A 26,618-nucleotide genomic window follows, 5' to 3' on the forward strand; every position below is an offset into this window, starting at 1 on the left:
ATATTGTTAGCTGACAATTAAGGCAAGCTGTAAAAATAGTTTGCTTGCTTGAAGCAAAATTAATGCCAGATAAAGTCCATCAGGTGTCATGTGTGTGTTTCTCTTTAAAGCACGATATGACAGGCACATTTATCTGATGCTCAAAGCAGTTCTCTTGATTTGTTTTGCCTTTTTCACTGTACCAGCTCTTGTCTTTGAAGACTGCAATCTTTAAGGGGGTTATAAAAATAGTCATAAATTCCACTTTGTTTCAAATGCTAGGGATGACAGATTTAAGTGTTTTCAGTGTACAAGAGACCGAGATGGTCATCCTGACCAAAGAAAGAGATCGCCCAATTGCTCCCTTGCCAACCTGCAAGTGTTTGAAGGAACGACTCCCGTTCCCTTTATAATCCCTTGAGACTTCTACCAATGAGCTGAAAATCCACTCTTTGTGCTGAACCAGGAAGACAGGGAGCTCCTGTTATCACAACAGGCTGCAGTTCCTGCACTGCGATTAACACATGGGGGGGGGGGGGGGGGAGGGGGGCAGATTCCATTCTCCTGCTCCTGCTCCTATTCACCCCTGTTCCAGTGCTCCCATTAACACGTTCGGGCTCCAGTTTCAGTGCTTGCATTAACACCCTGGAGTCCCAGTTCCCATGCTCCCATTCACACACTGGGACTCCAGTTTCTATACTCCCATTAAAACCATGGGGTCAGAGTTTCCCTACTCTCAGTCACACATCGGGGGCCCAGTTACTGTGCTTCCATTCACTGGACCCCCTGTTCCAGCGCTCCCATTCATACACTGGATCCACTGTTCCAGTGCTCCCATTCATACACTGGACTCGCTGTTCCAGTGCTCCCATTCATACACTGGACCCCCTGTTCCAGCGCTCCCATTCTTACACTGGATCCACTGTTCCAGCGCTCCCATTCATACACTGGACCCCCTGTTCCAGCGTTCCCATTCTTACACTGGACCCCCTGTTCCAGTGCTCCCATTCTTACACTGGACCCCCTGTTCCAGTGCTCCATTCTTACACTGGACCCCTTGTTCCAGCGCTCCCATTCATACACTGGATCCCCTGTTCCAGTGCTCCATACATACACTGGATCCCCTGTTCCAGTGCTCCCATACATACACTGGACCCCCTGTTCCAGCGCTCCCATACATACACTGGACCCCTTGTTCCAGCGCTCCCATTCATACACTGGATCCCCTGTTCCAGTGCTCCCAATTAATACCCTGAAGCTCCTGGTCCAGGGCTCCCATTCATACATTGGGTCTCGTGTTCTCCAGTTCACATGTTCTATGTAAATCTTCCAGCTTTACTTGGAGATTTATCATGCTCGTGTGTAACATGTATGGAAAAAGAGATATGAAGTATGTTGGTGCATTAATAGAGACAATGCCCATTAGTCAGAAATATCTGCTAGTCAGGCACCTTCAAGGCCCGGGGGTGCAGGATTATTGAGGTTTTGGCATCTTGTGTGTTAAAATGTGAATGTCAGTGAAACACCAAACTGTCAAATATAATTACTGTATTTCATACCAATATTCTAGTTATGGTCATTCAAACCAAAATCATTTCACTAGTTCTTGAGGGTGCAGTTAGTTTTCAACTCTACCGCCGTGCCACCATAATCATAAGGTCATAAGGCCATGAGTGATAGGAGTAGAATTAGGCCATTTGGCCCACCAAGTCTCCACCATTCAATCATGGCTGATCTATCTCTCCCTCCTAACCCCATTCTCCTGCCTTCTCCCCATAACCTCTGAGTCCTGTACTAATCAAGAATCTAACTATCTCTGCCTTAAAAATATCCACTGACTTGGCCTCCGCAGCCTTCCATGGCAAAGAATTCCACAGATTCACCACCCTCTGACCACAAGCGGGTGAGGTTCTTGTACCATTTTTTCTCCTTTCTGCACTATAGCGTTTGCATGTTTCTTACAGTCAAAGTTTAGCTGCTACCATGTGTGAGATGTGGCAAATGTCTTGTTAGCGTTCAAATATAAATTATTTTGGTCAACGGGGGCGATTTACATTGGAGAAAGACTGTTCATAATTTGGTAGTTTCATGCAGAAGCAGGAAACCATTGGCTAGTTTGTCTAACATCTGTTGTCCAGAACCCATAATTAGGGAGGTAATAACAGGATATTTGGAAAATCATCAGACAATCAAGCAGAATCAACAAGGTTTTATGAAAAGGAAATTGTGCTTGATAAATGAAAGGCATAGTCCGGGGGGAATAGTCGGCAGCCTTTCTGATGGTAGGGATATCAAAAGCACGAGGGTAGTGGTTTTCAGGTGAGATGAAGCAGTTATAAAAGGGATCTGAAGGGGGAAGTCTTTAACACAGAGAGTGGTTGATATCTGTAGAGCGCTGCAGAGGAGATGGTGGGATCAGATGCAAAACAATCTACCTAAACGACATTTAGGCGGACTCTTAAACAGGCAAACCGCAGAAGTATGCGATCTTAATGCAGGCAGGTGGGACTGGCGTAGGTGGGTAGAAAGGTAGACTGGGACATGGTGGGCCAAAGGGCCCGTTTCCGTGCTGTAAAACTTTACGACTCTGCGTTTGTACAATGGAGGATGTAACAAACAGGAAATTAAGATCAGCCACCCGAGAGAGTATATCTGGATTTCCAGAAGGCATTTGATTAAGTGCCACATAAATGAGTGCCACAGGAGGCAAGAGTTTGGGGAAATGAATTGGCACAGATAGGGGATTGCCGAACCAACAGAAAAGATATATTATGGATAAATGGATCATTTTTGGTTTGGTGATCAGAAACCAGTGGGGTACCTCATGGATCAGTAATGATGATACGGCTCCTTACAATCTACAACTGGGATCTGGATGAAGGCACTACCGTGCTGTAGCTGAATTTGCTAATGATGCAGAATTAATGAGTCGGAAAGTTGTGAGGAGGACACATCGAGCCTGCAGAGAGACCGGTTAAATAAGTGAGCAGAAATATGGTGCAATATGGGATTGTTTTGTTTATTATAGTCACGTACTGAGGTACAGTGAAAAGCTTTTTTGTTGCATGCTATCCAATAAAGATTTAATAGGAATCTGAGGAGCGCCTTTTAAACATAGAGGGTGGTGGGTATATGGAACTGCCTGAGGAAGTAGTTAAGTCAGGTCTAATGACAACATCTGAAAGAAATTTGCATAGGTACATGGACATTATGGGCCAAATGCAGGCAAATTGGATGACTTAGATGGATATAGACACAAACAGCTGCATCTCTGGGCAAAAGGAATAGTTGACGTTTCAGGTCAGACTGAGAATCAGGAGAGTGGGTTTAAGCCAGTATCTGCGCCACCTTCCTCCACACTTAGATGGACATCTTTGTTGGCATGGATAGGTTGGACCAAAGGGTTTGTTACCATGGGATGGAGTAGTTTTCATTTGATTGTGTACTTTCAATCGACAAATGCCTTTAACTCAGCCTCACTGATAGTGCTTCAACATTGTTTGTCAATCATGCTTGAAGCTTTCCAGCTGACAACGGACCTCTCAGCCAACTTGTGATCAGTAGGATTTACAATTCAGATTAGGGGGCGGCACAATGGCACATCTGGTGAAGCTGCTGCCTCACAGCTCCAGTTATCCCAATTCAATCCAGACCTCCGGTGTTGTCTGCGGTGGAGTTTGCACATTCTCCACATGACTCCATGAACATCTGAGTGTTCTGGTTTCCTCCCACATCCCAAAGACACTGGAAATTAGTGCGTAGGTGGGCGTTTGACTTTGGCAGAGGATGGTAAGGTGGGGAGAATATAACCGAATCAGTGTTGAATGAGAGTAAGTGGGCGCGTGATGGTTGGCACAGACTCGGGGCCAAAGAGTTATACAGTATGGAAGCAGGACCTTCAGCCCAACTTGCCCATGCCGACCAGCAACCCCCATCTACACGAGTCCCAAATCTCTCTAAACCTATCCTATCCATGCACCTGTCCAAATGTTTTTAAAACGTTGTAACAATACCAGCCTCAACTATCTCCTCTGGCAGCTTGTTCCATGTACCTTACATGTAGGTGTAAAAAATGCTGCCCCTCAGGTTCTAATTAAACCTTTCCTCCTCCTCACCTTAAACCTATGTCCTCTGGTTCTTGATTCCCCTACTCAGGGTGAAAGACTCTGTGCATTTACCCTGTCGAGAATGACTGGGCATTATTTTTTAATGCTGTATAATTATTTTATTCCATAAAATTCCTTCTGCCAGCATTGCTGTTATCTTTGCAACTTTCCAAAGCTTTTTAGATATTTTTTTCCTTCATGATTTTTTCGGGGATAAAGTCTTACCTTTGGCCAGAACTGGTTTGTTCTGTAGTTAAGCATTCTGCACCTGCCTTTCCTCTCCGCCGAATTCAATAGAATTCTCATCCTTCCACACTAGAATGTGCTCCTGCACATGAGGTGGTGCTTTGATGTCAACATTAGCTGTCTGAATGAGGTGTGTGGATGTTGCAAGGAGCGTGAGTCCCAGAACCAGGCATCTGGTACCACAGAGTGGGAGAGATTGTCAAATTATTCTGTGATAGACTGTGTTTTTTTGGAAATATTTACTGACGGTTGCCAATTGCTTCTCAGCAAAGCTTTTAAACTGTGCTCTGGTGACAGGGAACTTTGTGGAGTGAAGGGCAGAAGTACTTAATTAACGAGGAACAAAAAAATCCTGAAAGTCAGGCCCAGGAATTGTTATTATTGAGGTTTTGGCAAACATTATGCAGAATTCGTCAGCTTTCGCATCAAAAACAAACTCCATCAACCATTCAGTCTGACCGATACGGCCTAATTATATTACCTGGAAGCAAAGACTTCTTTAAATATTATTGAAGTAAATGCTGGCAGTTAGAGAAGCAAGTGCCTGGTTTCCAACGATGACTCCAAGGGCTGGCTCATTTATCATCCACTCAATTCTCGCGGCTTATTAACAGATGTTGTTTAATCTCCAAGGACCAATATGATAAATGTAGGCAGCTACAGATGGTCTTTGGAAGAATCCTTCCTCCCACCTCTCCATCCCAGTTTCCTACCCCAGAGCAATAATGAAGATGACACCATGAAAGGTTCTCCAGCATGGAGCAGGAGTTCCACCCACCCACCCACCCCCTCAGAGCCCACAAACCATCTGAGGGAAAATAATCTCCATATTTGATTCCAGCATAAGGTTGAGCCAATGTTGAACCAACATTAGCACATTAAGATTGTCTGTACCATTCTCAGCAGTTTCTATGCCCATGCCAAGCCCTAGAAGGCTATGAACCTAATGTCTGTGCATGTGATTAGTGCAGATAGGTGCAGCAGGCAGTGTGGACATGATGCCTGAATGGCCTGTTACTGTGCCGTATTAGGGGACGGTTGCATAACTTGAGAAAACAATGGAAACCATTGTGGTTTTCTTGTGGCTCCCATTTAACAGGTCAGAAGCTTCTTGTGCTATTATGAAGTAAATTTATCAGTGGCTGAGAAGACTGGGTTTAAAAAGCAGGCAGAGTGCCAAAGTCAGGGAGACAATTTGAACCAAGCTCCAGATGGTCGCAAATGAATGCAGAGGAGAGAAGGTGGGAGGAGAAGAGGTAGCAGATGATATGAGTATCCTTAAACAGATGAGTATCCTTAAACAGATGAGTAGGACATGTATTGGATCACTCCCCTCTTAGAATAAGGTGACGCAGACTTGGGTCTGGTCAGGAGGTTCTGAGGCTTTTGGTTAAGATTAATGTCACGTGTACCGAGGTAGAGCGAAAAACTTTTTAGATTTTTAAAATATTTTTTAGATTTAGAGATACAGCGCAGAAACAGCCCCTTCGGCCCACCGGGTCCGCGCCGCACAGCGATCCCCGCACACTAACACTATCCTACACCCACTCGGGACAATTTTTACATTTGCCCAGCCAATTAACCTACAAACCTGTACGTCTTTGGAGTGTGGGAGGAAACCGAAGATCTCGGAGAAAACCCACGCAGGTCACGGGGAGAACGTACAAACTCCGTACAGACGGCGCCCGTAGTCAGGATCGAACCTGAGTCTCTGGCGCTGCATTTGCTGTAAGGCAGCAACTCTACCGCTGCGCCACCGTGTTGCCCAGTCAGCGGAAAGACAATGCATGATTACATTGAAGATGGTGCTGGGAGGTTAATCAGCAAATGAGCACGTGCTGGGGGTGAGTGGGGTATGAACAGAACCAAAGTTGGCGAGCATGGTGCAGGTGCAAAGGTGCAGGGCTATCTGGAGGTGTGGTGGACAAGGATGGCAATGGGAGCCAGCATGTACCAGATAGCAAGATCACCTTGTTGGCTGCAGTCAGTCAAATTCTAACCTCTTCCCAGCTCCACGGAGCAATTGTCCGGGTAGCATGGGGAAGCTGAAGCATTCTTGTGCTGCCACTTGGTTAAATAAATATCAGCTGTCAGCAGAATGTCTGTGACTGCTGTAGATGCTGTCAAGGATTGAATCTGGCGGCAATGTGCTGCTGATCCAAAAATCCCAGACTATGTTTCTTAAAAACCCTTCCAATGCAGAAAGAGAAACAAATCAATGTAAATGTGATTGCAAAATCACTGGCGGCCCATGGTCACATCAACTACTCAATCTGACGACTTAAATTCACGTGTATGGCTTGGCCATTACATAGGATTTGAAATCCTCACACAGGTATGGCACGGTGGGAGGCTCGGTGGCGAAGCGGTAGAGTTGCTGCCTTACAGCGCCAGAGACCCAGGTTCCATCCTGACTACGGGTGCTGTCTGTACGTAGTTTGTACGTTCTCCCCTTGACCCGTGTGGGTTTTCTCCGGGTGCTCCGGTTTCTTCCGACGCTCCAAAGACGTACAGGTTTGCAGGTTAATAGGCTTTGGTAAATGTTGTAAATCGTCCCCAGTGTGTAGGATAGTGCAAGTGTGCGGGGTTATCGCTGGTCGGCGCAGACTCGGTGGGCTGAAGGGGCCTGTTTCTGCGCTGTATCTCTAAAACTAAGACTAAAGCACAGAGTGAAGGGCAGAGACCCAGGTCTGTACCTGACATGTGGCTGCCGATAGTGCAACAGTGTGAAGCAGACTCTTCGTGCTCGGCACGGTCAAGTGCTCCATTGCTGCCCAGCAGTTGCCCACTCGCCACCCGTCGACATCAGTGCCCAGTGCCAGTGTTCACACGGGCACATGGTCGCCGGACGCTGGTGACTGTCAACGTTTGCACGAACGGTCCAGATTATCTCTCACTAAGGGGAGTAGCGTCTCTTTGAGAGGAAATGAGATCATGAAGTGATTGTTGGCAATATTAGACTCATTTGTTCCACTTTGCCACAGCTGGAGGTCTGGCAATGCGCTGGACGTTTGGCGTTTGCAACAGGAGATCCTGTTTCCGATATTCAGTTTAGTTTTCTCCTGCGGTTTGTTCACAGCAGCACTGCCAGAAATCCAGTTCTTCTCACGTGACTGCAGCTGGAAGGTTGTAATCAAAGTTTAGGCACAAAACATCAGACTGGGAACTTTAAGATGCCTTTATTGAGAGCAGATGGTGCTTCTCTCTTCCAGTTACCTTCGTATCAGCCCTTATCATCCCTTTTTCCCCCCTTCACCCCCAGCGTTTCCCAGACAGAGTCCAATAAGTAGTGCGCAAGGACAACTAAAAACGTTGCTGAACATATTTGCATTGGTTTTATGGACGCTGGGAATAATTTCTGTTGCTCTGATCACAAAAGAAAGTAGCAAAGTGTTAGATTAACTCCACAGGTCAGGCAGCATCTCTGGAGAACATGGATAGGTGACGCTCTAGGTGGGGACCCTTCTTCAGATTGGTTCAATAATTTTTGTTTCCTGAAATAAACGTCGATCGCCTTTTGCATGTGGTATCCTCGATTTCACACAGCATTCCTCCAGTGCTGTGGGAGTGCTGCAGTGTTGGCAGTACTCTAGGGTAAGTCTGCACTCCGGACTGAAGGGGAGCCACGTTGTTGGCATGGCTGAGGAAACATGGTGTTGTTGACAATGCTGAGGGTTCCACTCTCCCACCACATCTGCTAACGGCATGGTTGTGCCAAGAGGGTGCTGTGCTATCTATCGGTGCTGCTGAGAGAACACTGCATGGTGACGCTGAGAGAGTGCAGCACTGTTGCTGTAGTTGGGAGAGTGCTGCACTGCTGGTGATGTGCTCTGTGTGGTGATGTGGAGAGAATGCTGCACTGTTGGTGATGCTGATAGATTGGTGCACTGTTGGTGGGTGTCAGTGGAATGCTGCACTGTTGGTTGTGCTGAGGGAATATTGCAATGTTGACTGTGTTTGGGGATTTTTAGATTTTTTTTTTAGATTTAGAGATGCAGCGCGGAAACAGGCCCTTCGGCCCACCGGGTCCGCGCCGCCCAGCGACTCCCGCACATTAACACTATCCTACACACACTAGGGACCATTTTTGTACATTTGCCCAGCCAATTAACCTACATACCTGTACGTCTTTGGAATGTGGGAGGAAACCGAAGATCTCGGAGAAAACCCACGCAGGTCACGGGGAGAACGTACAAACTCCGTACAGACGGCGCCCGTAGTCAGGATCGAACCTGAGTCTCCGGCGCTGCATTCACTTTAAGGCAGCAACTCTACCGCTGCGCCACCGTGCCGCTTTGCTGTCAGTTCTAAGGAAGTGCTGCATTGTTGTCAGTTCTAAGGGAGTGCTGCACTGTTGTGAGTGCTGAAGGATCGCTCCACTATTATTTGGTGATAGACACAAAAAGCTGGAGTAACTCGGTGGGACAGGCAGCATCTCTGGAGAGAATCAATGGGGCCATTCCTTCCCTCCAGAGATGCCGCCTGTCCCGCTGCATTACTCCAGCTTTTTGTGTCTATCTTTGGTTTAAACCAGCATCTGCAGTTCCTTCTTCCACTATTATTGGTATCTTGTTTACACAGGAGACTTTAAACACAAAATGCTGGAGTAACTCAGCGGGACAGGCGGCATCTCTGGAGAGAAGGAATGGGTGACGTTTCAAGTCGAGACCCGTCTTCAGGCGAAGACGGGTCTTGACCCGAAACGTCACCCATTCCTTCTCCCCAGAGATGCCGCCTGTCCCGCTGAGTTACTCCAGCATTTTTGTGTCCATCTTCAGTGTAAGCCGGCATCTGCAGTTCCTTCTCACACAGGAGGGATATTGGTTCTTATGTGGCGACTCTTTGCATATCGTGTGGTACGCAAGCAAAGAATTTCACTGGGACTTGTCACATGTGACAATGAAGTATTCATTCATTCATTCATTCATTCCGAATTCTTGCACCTCATAAGATTAATTATAACTCCCGAAGCAACACCAAGGATACGCATGGCGTTCTCTCTGCCCAGTAAATTGCTCCCTGACCAACATTATGAATGAATGCATAAATAACTATTCTGTAAATAACTCTCCTTTTACAAAATTGCCCAGCAAATGTGTGCAATGTGAGAGTGCATTAATGGCTCAGACATAAAAAATTAGGTCATCTGTTTTTCTGAAGTTAACTCAAATCATATTGTACATAATGTGCAGGAAGGAACTGCAGACGCTGGTTTAAATCGAAGATCGACACAAAATGCTGGAGTAACTCAGCGGGGCAGGCAGCATCACTGGAGAGAAGGAATGGGTGATGTTTCGGGTCGAGACCCTTCTGCAGACTGAAGAAGGATCTCGCCCTGAAACGTCACCCTTTCCTTCTCTCCAGAGATGCTGCCTGTCCCGTAGTTACTCCAGCATTTTGTGTCTATCTTCATATTGTATATATGTGTTTGTACTTGAATTGAGAGTGGGGTGTTACAGAACTAACACGGCTTCTCGTACAAAGAAATTACCCATAGACACAAAAGGTCCCTTTTTGAGCATTCTACCAAGTGGTAAACACAGGCAGGACTCAACGTCTCCTTATCAGCTTCCTTTAATCCTAGGAATTACGGATTTCTCAATGTGGCTTTAGTAGGAGGATGTGCCTCTGTGTGAGTGTGGGAGGAGATACACCTTACAAAACCCAGGATGAAAGCTTTGAACTTGTCTCGGCACTCACTTACATTACATTCGAGTGTGGCTGAATCATAAAAGAGCCCTGTTTCTTTGATGTGAAGCCTTTTGTTGAGTGATAGAGAGAAATCACTTCATCCTCTAATTCAGGCTGATAACAGTTTCATACCACATCAATAAATGTGGCACAGCCAATGACATTAACAGTTCAGTCAGGAAATAATGACTTGTTACTGCATTGATCTAGCGTGTGATGGTGCAGGGTTATTTGGACTGCTTTACCTCTGTGACACCACAAAAAAAAAATGTATTTCACAAGGCAGCCTTACAGAGAGAAGTGCTTTAATGCAGGCCAGGAGTCAAAGCATAGGAGTCAATACACAGGAGACAAAGCATAATGACACATTTCCCTGATTCATGCAGGGCAGCACGGTGGCGCAGCGGTAGAGTTGCTGCCTTACAGCACCAGAGACCCAGGTTCAATCCTGACTAAGGGTGCTGTCTGTAAAGAGTTTTTGCGTTCTCCCTGCGACCGCGTGGGTTTTCCCCGGGTGCTCCGGTTTCCTCCCACACTCCAAAGACGTGCAGGTTTGTAGGTTAATTGGTTTTGGTAAAAATTGTAAATTGTCCCAAGTGTGTAGGATAGAACTAGTGTATGGGGATCGCTGGTCGGCGTGAACTCGGTGGGCCGAAGGGCATGTTTGTGCACTGTACCTACAATACAATACAATACAATACAATATATCTTTATTGTCATTGTACAGGAGTACAACGAGATTGGGAATGCGCCTTCCATACGATGCAATAAATTAATTAGCTAAATTTATACAACCCAGTGAAACAAAATTAGAAACAGTTTTAAAACAGTATAAAGTTCAAGTAGGTCTGTGCCGGTTCACTGTGCGATGTGACCATCCGGCTCAGCAGGACCGGTTCATTGCAGTTATGGCCCTGGGGATGAAGCTGTTCCTGAGTCTGGAGGTGCGGGCGTGGAAGGCCTTGTATCGTCTGCCCGATGGTAGAAGTTTGAACAGACTGTTGCAGGGGTGTGAAGAGTCTTTGTGGATGCTGGTGGCTTTTCTGAGGCATCGTGTGTTGTAGATGCCCTCCAAGGCTGGTAGCTGTGTTCCGATAGTCTTCTGAGCTCTATGGACTACCCGCTGAAGAGCTTTCCTCTCTGCCTCCGTGCAGCTGAACTAAACTAAAAAAAGAAACTAAAAAAGGCAAGAATTTCCTCTATGCTCTGCCCTGCCGAACAATTATGACTGAGTGAAGTGATTGCAATTATCACTGACCTCATCAGTGAAGCTGCTGTAGGGATCAAAAGGTCATAAGAACCATTCGGCCCACCAAGTCTACTCCACCATTCAATCATGGCTGATCTATCTCTCGCTCCTAACCCCATTTTGCATCCTACACGTATGGATCAATTTACAGAGGCCAGTTAACCAACAAACCTACACAAGATCGCATGGGTTTCATAGATACATAGATACATAGACAATAGGTGCAGGAGGAGGCCATTCAGCCCTTAGAGCCAGCATCGACATTCAATGTGATCATGGCTGATCATCCTCAATCAGTACCCCGTTCCTACCTTCTCCCCATACCCCTTGATTTCACTAGCCCCAAGAGCTCTAGCTAACTCTCTTTTGAATGCATCCAGTGAATCGGCCTCCACTGCCTTCTGAGGCAGAGAATTCCACAAATTCACAACTCTCTGGGTGAAAACGTTTTTCCTCATCTCAGTTCTAAATGGCCTACCCCTTATTCTTAAACTGTGACCCCTGATTCTGGGCTCCCCCAACATCGGGAACATGTTTCCTGCATCTAGCGTGTCCAATCCCTTAATAATTTTATATGTTTCTATAAGATCCCCTCTCATCCTTTTAAATTCCAGTGAATACAAGCCCAGTCGCTCCATTCTTTCATCATATGCCAGTCCCGCCGTCCTCCCGCATCCCAAGGTGTTGCGGCTTTGTAGGTCGATTTTCCTCTGTAAAATTGCCCCAAATGTATGAGGAAGTGGGGTAGTATAGAACCAGTGTGGACGGGTGATGGATGGCCATCGTGGGCTCAGTGGGCCGAAGGGCATGTTTCCATGCTGGATCTCTAATCTAAAAAATATTTTTGCTGTAAAGTTAGGAAGAATAGAATTCGAGCTAAATATCCAGTTTTGGCTCCCAAAAGCAGGATACTCAGCTTAGAGACAGCAGGTTCTGAATGAGCCCTTGGTCTGGTGTGGATCCTCACAGCAGTAGTGAAGGGATAATGGATTACCTCATGGGTTAGTTATTGGCAAGAGTTCCGTTTCTTCCTTTCACGCGTCCGGGTGGATGTTAAAAGACCAGAGCATTATCCACAGGAGAGGCAGCATTTCCTACAGTATCCAGACCAACAACCCTTCTTCAACACAAAACAGATTAGCTGGCCAACCATTTGGATTTGTTGCTTCTGGGACTTTGCAGGTGGCTGATATATTTTTGCCAAAGAGCAGCAGTGTCTAGATTGCCAAAGAAAAGCACTGTACCATTTCAAATTCTCACTGGCCTTTTTTTTTCTGGCTGGTGAAGAAACTCACAGCAGCACCAAAAAATATATCAGTTCACACTACACTCTGACAATACCCAGTTTCTCCTCTTCACCCTCTCTTGACCACCTCTGACTTACCTCACTACTTGTCTGACACCCAGCGTTGGACGAGCCAAACTCTCTCTCCCTGACTCTCAGTCTGTAGGACAGTCTCGACCCGAAACGTCACCTGTTCCTTTTCTCCAGAGACGCTGCCAGACCCGCTGAGTTACTCCAGCATTTTGTCTTCTATCTTCTTGTTATGAAATATTTGGAAGAAAAAAACCCCATTGATCATCTCAGCTACAGAGTCTGTTTCTCCTACTCCTGTCAAAAGTCCTTGAAAAGGCAATTCTAAACCAATTAGTGCCCTACCTGCACCAATACACCATCCTGGAAAGTTTCCAGTCAGGTTTCAGAGCCCACCACAGCACAGAGTCTGCCTTGTTGAAGGTACACAACGACCTGCTTCTCGCCATCGACACCGGCGACTGTGCAATCCTGCTCCTTCTCGACCTCAGCGCAGCGTTCGATACAGTGGACCACACCATCCTTATTGATCGTCTCCGGTACGCGGTTGGCATTGATGGCACTGCCCTGAGCTGGTTCGCTTCGTACCTCAAAGATAGGAGTTTTGCCATCAACATAGGCAGTTATTCCTCTGCTCCAGCTAGCCTCTCCTGCGGAGTTCCACAAGGCTCCATCCTAGGCCCCATTCTCTTCTCCCTATACATGCTCCCCCTTGGCCAAATCATTCAAAGGCACGGCATTTCTTTACACTGCTATGCCGATGACACTCAGCTTTACCTCCCCCTGAAACCCAACAACCAGTCCAATTTAAACAGCCTCTTACACTGCCTTGAGGACATAAAATGTTGGATGGCACAGAACTTCCTCCAATTAAATGAGAGCAAGTCTGAGGTCATCCTATTTGGCCCCCCCGACTCCATCAAATCGATAACAGGCAGTCTTGGAAGTCTATCCTGCCTAGTCAAACCGCATGTCAAAAACCTCGGCATGATATTTGACTCTGCATTAAAATTTGATAAGCAAGTCAACGCTGTGGTAAAAGCCAGCTTCTTCCAACTTCGAACCATAGCTAAAATCAAACCTTTCCTCCAATTCGACGACACAGAAAAAATCATTCACGCTTTCATTTCCTCCCGCCTAGACTACTGCAACTCCCTATACACTGGGATCAGCCAATCTTCCCTGTCCCGCCTGCAACTGGTCCAAAACGCCGCAGCGAGACTCCTGACGGGTACCCGTAAAAGGGACCACATCACCCCGATTCTGGCCTCTCTCCACTGGCTCCCTGTACGGTACAGAATCAACTTCAAGCTCCTCCTATTCACATATAAAGCCCTAAATGGACATTCCCCCCCCTACATCAAAAATCTTCTAACCCCCCTCTCTAACTCCAGGTCCCTCAGGTCGGCCGACTTGGGGCTACTCACTATCCCGCGGTCTAGGCTCAAGCTCAGGAGTGACCGCGCTTTTGCGGTAGCAGCTCCTAGACTGTGGAACAGCATCCCTCTCCCCATCAGAACTGCCCCCTCCATCGACTCCTTTAAGTCCAGGCTCAAAACCTATTTCTACTCCCTAGCGTTTGAGACTCATTGAGGAGGCGCTGTGAACTGTTTGCGTGTTTCATTTTTTTCCTTAGTACCTAATCAGATGTACAGCACTTTGGTCAACCTGGGTTGTTTTTAAATGTGCTATACAAATAAAATTGACTTGACTTGACCCACTCCCAACACTGGCAGGTCGGATAGTCTGGGACTTTATTCTTGGAATGTGGGAGAGTGAGAGATGACCCTATTGAGGAGTATAAAATCATGAGGGGCATAGATTAGGTGAATGCAACTGATCCTTTATCTCATGGCTGGTGAATCAAGAACTAGATGGCGTAGGTTTAAGGTGAGAGGGTAAATATTTAACAGGAACCTGAGGGGTATCATTTTCACACAGAGGGTGTTACGTACATGGAATGAGGTGCTAGAGGAGGTGATTGAGGCCGGTACTGTAACCAGATTTAAAAGATATTAGGGCAAGTACATGAATAGGAAAGGTTATTCTTAGGAATTATTATTATTGATAATTAGGAAGTTATTATTATTAGGAAAGTATCTAATATGGGCATCTGGGACTAATTTAGTCCCATGAATGAGATGGACGTTGTGGTCCACATGGACGAGTTGAGCTGAAGGGCCTGTCTCCGTGCTGTTTGACTCAATGATTATACCATCCAAAGAGCTTCCAGGATTCCCATTACCTCTTGATCCCCCACTTGATAAATATGCACATCATTGAAGGCTGGCCCTTCACTTGCAAAGACTTTGGTGCAGGAGGCAGACCTCCGGAGCCCACATTTTTACTGCACCACAAACTTTACAGTCGTGGCGAAACTCAAAACCCACTGTGGGGGAGGTCAGACTATAAGAGGCATGGTTAAAGTTAGCAAACGCACATCTCCCCATCTCTGCCTCTCCTTGCAGCCAGTGCATTTACAGAGCCCTTGATTTACACGTGCATTACTAAACTTGGGTCAACTTCAGTGGACAAGGACGACAAACTGTCTTTGCCAGCTCCACAGTTGTAGCCGCTGTCATCCGTGTAGCAGATCAGTCACATTTCCTGCAGATGTGCCTACACTGCCAGTTTGACCAAACCACGGCACAAGACGCCGGAGTAACTCAGCGGGACAGGCGGCATCTCTGGAGAGAAGGAGTGGGTGACGTTTCGGGTCGAGACCCTTCTTCGGACTGAAAGTCAGGGGAGAGGGAGACAAGAGATGGAGTCGATGATGAAGAGAGATATAGAACATGAACAAAAGATATGCCAAAAAGTAGAGAGGGTGTTGCGGAACTCATCAGAGAGAGAACTTCTTCAAAGTAGACATACCTTGAGGAGATTTTGCAGTGGAGCAGAAAAAATGTGTAGGAAGTAACTGCAAATGCTGGTTTAAACCAACGATAAACACAAAATGCTAGAGTAACGCAGCGGGACAGGCAACATCTCTGGAGAGAAGGAGTGGGTGACGTTTCGGGTGGGTTAGGCTAAGGAACTATATACATAGTAAGTTGTTTGGAAGAAATGATATGAGCTTCCTTTGGTATGCCCTTCACATACATATGTTCACCTTTGGCAACCGTTAGTATTTAGTCATCAGAATTTGTAGCCATCAATGGATGGAATGTCAAATATACAGTAACTAAAATATAGCTGGTGTTGAGTGTGGTCATTGAGTTTTTGCCTAGGTTTTGGTTATTAATTTTAAGAGATATAGTGTGGGAAAAGGCCCTTCGGCCCACTGAGCCCATGCTGGCCACGATCACTCGTACATTTGTTCCGTCCGACACACTCGGGACAATTTACAGAAGCCAATTTACCCACAAACCTGCACGTCTTCGGAATGTGGCAGGAAACCGGAGTACCCGGAGGAAACCCACGAGGTCACAGGGTGAACGTACAAACTCCGTACAGACAGCACCCAGGATCCCAGGAATTAGTAGATTAACCTATGATGAGCGTTTGTCAGCACTGGGCCTGTACTCGCTGGAGTTTAGAAGAATGAGGGGGGGGGGGGGGCCTCATTAAAACGTACAGAATAGTGAAAGGCTTGGATATAGTGGATGTGGAGAGGATGTTTCCACTAGTGGGAGAGTCTAGGACTAGAGGCCACAGCCTCAGAATTAAAGGACGTTCTTTTAGGAAGGAGATGAGAAAAAAATTAATTAGTCAGAGGATGGTGAATCTGTGGAATTCTTTGCCACAGAAGGCTGAGGAGGCCAAGTTAGTGGATATTTTTAAGGCAGAGATAGATAGATTCTCGATTTGTACACGTGTCAGAGGTAATGGGGAGAAGGCAGGAGAATGGGGTTAGGAGGGAGAGATGGAACAGCCATGATTGAATGGTGGAGTAGACGATGGGCCGAATGGCCTAATTCTACTATTCCCTATGACCTTATGCGCACTCCCAGGTCAGGATCAAACCCGGGTCTCTTGCACTGCGAGGCAGCAACTCTACTGCTGTGCCACTGTGCTGTGTTGTACATTTGGTCTGGACCAGTTACAGACGTAGTGCCCACCTTTGAACAAGAGCTCAGGGGCTTGTTCCCCTACATTATGGCCCTACAATTAAACCTATTTGTACAGCAAGACACCAGCTAGGCAGCAACCTTAATGAAGCTGCTGTCTTGATCATTAGCAGTTGTTTTTTGGGCTAAGCAAAATCTACTTTGCAGTGCCTGGAAGCAAGCAATGACATTGTAAGTAAAGCCTCTTTGATGTTATAAGGAAATAGAAAGCACAGAAATGTGCCTAGTTTATCAGCTATCTCCAAATAACCCTCCAAGCAAGTTTAAAAGCAGATGCGCATCAATCTGTTATCTAAATATTTGCCGCGATATTCTGATCCACTGATTTTAATCTTATATTAGTAGTTCAAAATCCTGACAGGGGCTAGGGTTTACATGGAAGATTACCAATTTAGAGAGTAATTAATATTGGTAAATCCTTTAAGCAAAAGACAATGTGACGAAATAGTGTTGATTAAGTTGTCAAAGCAAACATTAATTTACATTAATTCTCTCCCGTTGCATCTTTAATGCAGTTGTTACTGTCTGAATTATGCAATAGATATATAAGGAAATAACGGCAGATGCTGGTACAAATCGAAGGTATTTATTCACAAAATGCTGGAGTAACTCAGCAGGTCAGGCAGCATCTCGACAATTCTCGACCCGAAACTTCACCCATTCCTTCTCTCCCGAGATGCTGCCTGACCTGCTGAGTTACTCCAGCATTTTGTGAATAATTATGCAATAGACACACAGACTCGGGGAAAACGCAATGCTCACAGATCAAATGGCACCGACCATTAATTATAAGGATGGATTTTTAAATTAATTTTCATATATCCGATGCCTTGTATTGCATCTTTTCTTTTAAACGTGCATTGACTTGAGACTTCATTGCTTAATTGTCCTCATAATGGTCTCAGAGTCCGTCTAATGTTAGTCTCTACCCACAGTCAAATCACCTCCAGGAAAGGTTGAGGTTGAGACAACTGTTAAATAGTATCAAGTTAGACACAAAATGCTGGGAGTAACTCAACAGGACAGGCAGCATCTCTGGAGAGAAGGAATGGGTGACGTTTCGGGTCGGGACCCTTCTTCAGACTGAAGTAGGGTTTCTATCCGAAACATCACCATAATTCCTTCTCTCCAGAGATGCTGCCTGTCCCGCTGAGTTATTCCAGCATTTGGTGTCAATCTTTGGTGTAAACCAGCATCTGCAGTTCCTTGCTACACAAATAATATCAACTGTTCCAAATCGGAACCAGCCATGGATAAATTGACTAGTCTCTCCACCCAAGGGGTTTCTAAAGTCTTTGCAGCTGGTAATAAACCCCTCAGCAAGTCTCCATCCAATCTCTGGGCGGAAACCATAGCACCGGAAGGAAATCCACATGGTCACAGAGGAACGTGCAAACTCCACACAGACTGCACCAGAGGCCAGGTTTGAACCTGGGTCTCTGCAGCTGTGAGTTGGCAGCTCTACTGGATGCACAACGGTGCCAAGAAAAACACAAGAAAACACCACTCATTTAAAAATCCTTAAAATAAAGTAACATTGATGGGGTGACCACGGGCACTTTGTCTTTTCCAAAGGGTTGGCAAGGTCACCAGTTCCCCCGGTGGAAGGCTGTGGCCAACGTAATGAGATGCAGAAGTTACTGCCCTGCCTCTGGGTCCATTGTTTATTTATTTATTTATTCGTTTCATCACACTACTGTTTGCCAATAGCGAGCAAATTTTAGTGCCACATCATTGGCCTCTGCAAGATCCTTTACAGTGCATGTGTCATGCAGCATGTTACAGCTCAGGAGCTGTGCCATAGTCTGGAGGCCCCATCCGCATTCGCAGTCTGCCGCATCTTCAGTACATCCCCACTTCAGCATGTGCGATTTGCTCCTCTCCATGCCCGCAGTCTGTTGAGACTGCGCCAGGTTATCCACACTTGGTCGGAACCTGGTGGGAGTTTCTCAGAGGGATCGATTGCCATGTGAGGGTCCATTGGTGAGTCCAGGGATGAGCGGATAGTCAGAAGCACTAGTTCTGGGCCTCTCCCCTTTCATCGTGCACATGCTAAACCCCAAGATAGATAAAAACACAAGGAAGTAGGAGCTGGAGCAGAGCCTCCAGCCCCCTCAGGTCTGTAGTGCCATTCAAAATTATCATGGCTGATCTATGTGTGGGAAGGAACTGCAGATGCTAGTTTATACCGAAGTTAGAGACAAAATGCTGGAGTAACTCGTTGGGACAGGCAGCATCTCTGGAGAGAAGGAATGGATGGCGTTTCGGTATTGAGACCCTTCTTCAGACTCCTTCTTCGGACTTTAGTCGGATGAAGGGTCTCGACCCAAAACGTCATCCATTCCTTCTCTCCAGATTGCTGCCTCCAGCATTTTGTGGCTGATCTATGTTGGCAGTACCTCCTCTTCTGTGCCAATTCCCACCAGCTCTTAATTCCCCAATTTTTTAATACCTCCATCTTAAAATACTTGGAAAGGTCCAGCCTCTGCAACCCTCTGGGGAAGAGTATTCCAGGGATTCACTATCCTCTGCAAAGGACATCCTACGCATCTCAACATTAAATAAGCGGCCCTTTATCTTATAACCATGGGCATGTCAACAGCTGCATGGGACCCATGCCCAAGTTTTCCAGATCTCCTTTCCGATTAAATGAATGTGGAAATTGGTGGAAAATTGAGAGAAAACTCATGGTCTGTCCCAGAGAAACTCTGTGCCCATAAAGGCCTAAACCTCACAGGAATCTAATAGGTAGTGCAGCAGTTAGAGCCCCTGTGGACACTCACAGTGTAAACTACATTGAATCCGTTGCTCTTTCTTGACTGTGTAGGAAAGAACTGCAGATGCTGGTTTAAATCGAAGGTAGACACGAAATGATGGAGTAACTCAGTGGGACAGGCAGCCTCTCTGGAGAGAAGGAATGGGTGATGTTTCAGGTAGAGACCCTTCTTCTGACTCCTTCAATTTCCCCATTGACTGGATTTACCATGGTCAATGCCCCAATCTCCAAGGTCTGAAGAATGGTCTCGACCCGAATCGTCACCCATTCCTTCTCTCCAGAGATGCTGCCTGTCCCGCAGAGTTACTCCGGTATTTGTGTCTACCTTCGCTCTTTCTTGACCTCTATCCTTTGCTCGGAGTAGGTTTCGTATTCGTTTCACACGCAACAGGAACACCAGCGAATCTCTGTGGGGATATAAACAGCCAGCTGTGGAACCAGCCACTCAGACACATAATGGAGCTACAAATTATACACAGGTCTCCAAGGCTTTGCTGTTCTGTGGACGTGTTCATTAATCAATGGGACGTAATGGCCATTTTAGAGGCGCGATTGATTTGAATAGATAAAGCAAGTGATCGGGGGTTTGTCGGAGGGGAGATAATGAGGAATATCTGTCTTGTTTCTCTTTCAGCTTGTGAGCCTGAATTCTTCAAGCCAAACTCGGGCGACCAGCTCTGCGCAAGATGTCCTCTTCACAGCCACTCGGATGTGATGGGTGCCCTCTTCTGCCAGTGCGATCCCAACCATTACCGGTCATCTTCCGACCTTCCCTCAGCACCTTGTACCAGTGAGTAGCGTGAGCTCATCTGTCAAAGTCCACACCATGTCTTCGTTCAATGCACTGTCCATAATTACGTCTTGGAGAAAGGTTTGGCCTATCAACGTATTTATTATCGGTTTTAATTTAGTTTAGACATACATCGCGGAAACAGGCCCTTCGGCCCCACCGAGTCCACGCCAACCAACGGTCCCCGTACACTAACACTAGGGACCATTTACAATTTTGCCAAAGTCAATCAACCTACAAACCTGTGGGGTTTTGGTGTGTGAGAGGAAACCGGAGCACCCGGAGAAAACCCACGCGGTCACGGGGAGAACATGCAAATTCCGTACAGACAAGCACACGTGGTCAGCATCACATTCGGGTCCCTGGCGCTGTAAGGCAGCAACTCTACGGCCGTGCCATCGTGCCGCCCCAATTGTACTGCATTCTGTGCGAACCCAAATTCAATACAATCACACGCTTTGGAATTACACATACCCCAAATCAATAAACGTGCAATAATGATGCTGATGGATGGTTTCCCAGTCAAGCTGTCCTGTTTATTTCTACACAAGAGAAAAAACCAATGAACCACAGCATGAATCACATTCTCCCCTTTATTCACTTCAACTCCATTCTCAAATTCCTGTCTCCCTGCTCTCCCTCCCTTCCTACTTTCACCTCCCTATTCCTTTCTCTTCCCATCTCTATTCCCTAGTATTCCCCCCCTCCCCCCCCTCCAACCCATTCTCTGTTCTCCACTCCTTCTTGCTTCCCATCCTCCATTCTCCATGACCTTCATTATCCTCTTCCCTGATTTCCCCTCTCACCAGAATCCCCAACCTTGTTCTCTTTCCATCTTCCTGCAGTCCCCACACCCAGGGCTCTTTTCTTCCCATTTTCCACTTTCACTAGACCCCTGTGTCCCCACTCCCTCTGTCTTTGTGGTTACAACCTCCTCCCAGGTAGTCCATAAATCCCATACTCCTATACTCTGGTCTCTCTCACCGCTCTTGCCCTTCTGCTCTCTCCAATCTGCCCAGACCATTTTCTATTCCTCAACCAAGCCCCACCCCCCACACTGCTTCTAGGAAAACAAACATGCCCAATCCAGTCTAAGATCTACCATATCTCTAGAGCACTGAATCCAATACTATAGACGTCAATTTTGCTCTGTTCAACGTCACGATAAGAATTCCTCTGATGTTCTAATTCTCCATTATCAATCACAAAGAACATTTCTAATTTACTGCAAGGATTAAGGAATAATTTGCTCAGCCACAGATTCATAAATCATTGTTTGAACTTACCAGGTTCAAGAAGAGTTATTTTCCTATAGCGATCAGGTTTTTGAATCGAGCAGCACAACCCTAAAGCTATCTCGGCAGTGGAACACTCTACACCACCTGTTGCACTAGCAAGGTCTTGTTTACTCAATGTATTTTGCACTAATGTCTTGGTTTTTTTTTGCACAGTCTTTTTCCTTTCAATATCTTGTAGAATTTGTTTGTAATTATGTGTAATTTATGTTTTTTATGTGTTGTCTGTGTGCCTGTGTTGCTACTGCAAGCAAGATTTTCGTTCTGCTTGTAGCTCATTATACATGTGTACATGACAATAAACTCGAGTAGACCTGACTTAACTTGAAACTCTTGGCCAAAGTTTTGCTTGAGCATTAAATGCCAACACAGCACTGGATCAGACTTACCTTCCTGCAGGAATAAAAACATTGTATTTCATTGAACGTACTGGCATTCATGAGGGTTTGAGAAATCTTCAAACAGTGAAAGCTAATTTCGATAGCTCCTGAGCATAAGTGTGGTGACGAGCCCAGAGGCCGGCACAGTGGTAGAGTTGCTGCCTTACAACCCCAGAGACCCGGGTTCGATCCTGAGTACAGGTGCTGTCTGTGCGGAGTTTGTACGATCCCCCTGTCACCCCGTGGGCTTTTCTCCTACAAACCTGTGCATCTTCGGAGTGTGGGAGGAAACTGAAAACCCACGCAATCACGGAGAGAAGGTACAATCTCCGTACGGACAGCACGCATAGACAGGATTGAACAGCGGTCTCTGGCGCGGCAACTCTACCGCTGTGCCACCCGTAAGTGTTCAGATACATCTCCCGTCTCCCTGCAGTTAACTCAACTCAACAAGGTTATCAGAAGCTGCTGACTAGAACCCTAAACCACTGTGCACAGCAGAGAGGGCAGCGTTTAGAACTGAGCAAACAATGTGATATAAATAGGGAGTCTTCAAATCAGCTTTTTAAAAGCTAGAAATAGCTCCGAGTAATTGAATGGCTTTTGGTAATATTCTCAGTCTCTCTTTGGACTTTCAATTAAACGTGAACTGCTGGCGAGCTTAGTCCAGGCCTGCTCTCTGGAGACTGCATCACATCCCCACCGACACAAACACCTTTGGACCCTCAAGGGCACAATCCTACTACAAGGAATGCATCCTCCCTGTTAAATCACGGAATGGTTACATTGCAGGACAATATTCGGCCCATCGTGTCCACACTATTTCCAGTGCTAATGCTAATCCTCTCCCCATAGCCCTGCAAAATCTTTCCTCGCGGATACTTATTCAGGGCCATCTGAACACTACACTTGACTCTGCCTATCATTCTGATTATCCCACTTCCTATCACTCATCCTCCCTCCCACTAACCTTCCTTTGACATTTCTTTCCCCTCATGAATCTTTTTGTTCTTTTGCCAACCATGTTCACTCTATGTCCTCTTCAACTAATAGGAACTGCCTCCCTTTATCTTCTCTGCCCAGAGAATGCGTTTTTTGTAAATACCTTGACCAGGGGAATGACCCAATTTCTCCAGTCTATCCACATAACTAAAGTCCCTACTCAGTGCAATTATTTTGGTTAATCTCTTCTGTACCGTTGCTGCATCTATATACTAAAACTCTCGTTTGTTTGTTTGTTTGTTTGTTTGTTCCTGTACTACAGCCAAAATAGTGCATGATAGCATGACAATTTTAAGCCCACCTTACCCACTTTGGTGCTAATGGAAGAAGTTTCATTGAAATCGGTGTTATGTTTTTTAATTTAATCACATTTTAAAGTTTAAATCTCTCTCCTAGGGAGGGAGGGGGGAGGGAGGGAGGGGGTGGAGGGATGGGGTGAGGGAGGATAACGGGGGTTGAGGGGAATGGAGTGGGGGAGGGGAAGGGGAAGAGGGAGGATAATGGGGGTTGGGGGGTGGGGAGGGGGAGGGGAGGGAGGGGGGAAGGGGAGGGGGAGGATAGAGGGGGGAAGGGGATGGGGGAGGGAGGGGGTGGAGGGATGGGGTGAGGAAGGATAATGGGGGTTGGGGGATGGGGAGGGGGAGGGGAGGGGGTAAGGGGAAGGGGAGGGGAGAGGGGGGAAGGGGATGGGGGGAGGGAGAGGGTGGAGGAATGGGGTGAGGGAGGATAATGGGGGTTGAGGGGAATGGAGTGGGGGGAGGGGAAGGGGAAGGGGGAAGAGGGAGGATAATGGGGGTTGGGGGTTGGGGGATGGGGAGGGGGAGGGGAGGGAGGGGGGAGGGGGGAAGGGGAAGGGGAGGAGAGAGGGGGGAAGGTGATGGGGGGAGAGAGGGGGGTGGAGGGATGGGGTGAGGGAGGATAATGGGGATTGAGGGGAATGGAGTGGGGGGAGGGGAAGGGGAAGGATAGACGATGTTTTGGGTCGGGACCTTTCTTCAGACCCCAGCAATGGGGAAACGTCAGAATACATCTTCAGACACAATCCCACTTTTATAAATCGCAACGAGTGTGTCAGGAACCCACACAGAGTAATGGGAGAATACCTGTCATGTTGATTGTCAGAAACTTAATTGGACACCAAGAGCACTGTATCTGGGTTCCAGACGTCCAAAACACAGTCCTTCTCTCAGAAACATAATCACCATATCAGGAACACAATCCAACTGTCAAATGTAGGATTCTCATATCGGGAAGGTAATTAGACTGTCAGGAACACCATCGGGTCAGGACGATGATGCCAATGTCAGTGGTGCAATTATTATGTCAGGACCACACGTGAATGTCTGGAGGCATGATCCCTGCATCAGGAATGCAATCAGATCATCACAAAGACCTTCTGGTGTCACCATACTCTCGCAGTTGTTCACTTTCAGTTTTGTTTTAGTTTAGAGATACAGCGTGGAAACTTCGAAAAAGTAGAGACGTTGAAAATAGGTGCAGAAGTAGGCCATTCGGCCCTTCGAGCCAGCACCGCCATTCAATATGATCGTGGCTGATCATCCAAAAATCAGTACCCCGTCCTGGCTTTTTCCCCATATCCCTTGATTCCCTTAGCCCCGAGAGCTAAATCTAACTCTCTATTGAAACGGGCCCTTCGGCCTACCGAGTCCACGCCGACCAGCGATCCCCACACACTAACACTATCCTGCACACGCTAGGGACAATTTACATTTATACCAAGCCAGCAAACCTACAAACCTGCACGTCTTTGGAATGTGGGAGGAAACCGAAGATCTCGGAGAAAACCCACGCAGGTCATGGGGAGAACGCACAAACTCCCTACAGACATCACCCCTAGTCAGGATCGAACCCGGGTCTCTGGTGCTGTAAGACAGTAGTTCTACCACTACGCCACCCATTGTTACTTCAGTTATAGACAATAGACAATAGACAATAGGAGCAGGAGGAGGCCATTCGGCCCTTCGAGCCAGCAGCGCCATTCAATGTGATCATGGCTGATCATTCTCAATCAGTACCCCGTTCCTGCCTTCTCCCCATACCCTCTGACTCCGCAAACCTTAAGAGCTCTATCCAGCTCTCTCTTGAATGCATTCCGAGAATTAGCCTCCACTGCCTTCTGAGGCAGAGAATTCCACAGATTCGCAACTCTCTGACTGAAAAAGTTTTTCCTCATCTCAGTTCTAAATGGCCTACCCCTTATTCTTAAACTGTGGCCCCTTGTTCTGAACTCCCCCAACATTGGGAACATGTTTCCTGCCTCTAACGTGTCCAACCCCTTAATAATCTTATATGTTTCGATAAGACAATAATCTTATACGTTTCGATGCTTTTGTGCTTTCACGAATATATCTTTAAACTTACTGACAGAAGAAGTCTCTCACAATGTCAATGCTGTGAACCCCCCACAGATCAAGAAAGACACTTGGAAAACAGTGTTCCGTGACATGTGTAGGAAGAAAATGCAGATGTTGGTTTAAATTGAAGGCAGACACAAAAAAGCTGCAGTAACTCAGCGGGTCAGGCAGCATCTCTGGAGAAAAGGAATACTGTAGGTGCCCTATTCCATTTCTCCAGAGATGCTGCCTGACCCGCTGAATTACTCCAGCTTTTTGTGTCTGTCTTCCATTACATGTGTTTTGTTCTACGTTACTTCATTATATATAATCAATTAACGTGCTTTATAGCCACAATAATTATTATTGCTACCTGTAAAGAATGGAAGATCGAATCTCTTGAGCTGAATTACAACCAGTTGAATCAGTCGTGTTCTTTGAGGAAAATAACTTTCTAATGCTGAGATGAGAATGCTGCTAAATTACAAATATTCTAAATACTGAAGGGACCAGATAGAGGAAATAGCAAAAGTAACAGAAGATGTAGTAAATTATTTATGTGTTGTGGATGTCTATTGTGTAACAAGAGTTAGCGAATTGTCAAATTGGTGCGTAACATTAGGATGCGGATAGAGTCATAGAGTGATACAGTGTGGAAACAGGCCCTTCGGCCCACACCGGCCAACATGGCCCAGCTACACTGGTCCCACCTGCCTGCGCTCGGTCCATATCCCTCCAAACCTGCTTCACAATGGAGCAATGGCTGAGCTTACAACCCAGCGGCATGAATATTGATTTATCTGACATCGTAACCCTTGCATTCTCTCTCTCTCTCCGTCCCTCGTCCGTTTGTATTCCTTCGTTGTCACCTCGTCCCCAACCAAAAATGGACCATTGTGGGCTCCACCTTTCCTGAATCGACGATGCAGGCTCTCGCTTTGTTCTGTACCTCCCCCTACCTCTAGTTTCCCCCTCCCTGACTCTCAATCTGATGAAGGGTCTCAACCCGAAAAGGTCACCTATTCCTTTCCTCCAGAGATGTTGCCTGAGCCGCTGAGTTACTCCAGCATTGTGCGTCTATCGTCGGTGTAAACCAGCATCTGCGGTTCCTTCTTACACAAGGCTGAGGCAAGGTCAGGGAAACGAGGTCCGCACTCTCAGTCTGCCGCATCTCCAGTATAACCCCACTTCAGCATGTGTGATTTGCTTCTCCCCATGCCTGTCCGCAGTCTGTTGTGACTGTGCCGGGTTATCCACGGTTGGTTGGAACCAGGTGGGAGTTTCTCAATAGACAGTAGACAATAGGTGCAGGAGTAGGCCATTCGGCCCTTCGAGCCAGCACCGCCATTCAATGCGATCATGGCT

At 46.6% G+C, this 26,618-nt stretch overlaps 1 protein-coding gene across 3 annotated transcripts in view; it reads left to right on the plus strand.

Moving 5' to 3' along the window:
* The window catches only part of epha8 (eph receptor A8), a 331,222-nt gene that overhangs the window by 203,243 nt on the left and 101,361 nt on the right, over positions 1-26,618 (plus strand). For all 3 annotated transcript variants that reach the window (XM_078425132.1, XM_078425133.1, XM_078425134.1), the window contains exon 4: positions 20,067-20,222. In XM_078425132.1, coding sequence (XP_078281258.1) covers positions 20,067-20,222 — 156 coding nt within the window. The remainder of the gene's footprint in view (positions 1-20,066; positions 20,223-26,618) is intronic.

The sequence above is a fragment of the Rhinoraja longicauda genome, chromosome 30 (assembly GCF_053455715.1).
Source record: "Rhinoraja longicauda isolate Sanriku21f chromosome 30, sRhiLon1.1, whole genome shotgun sequence".
Lineage (NCBI taxonomy): Eukaryota > Metazoa > Chordata > Chondrichthyes > Rajiformes > Arhynchobatidae > Rhinoraja > Rhinoraja longicauda.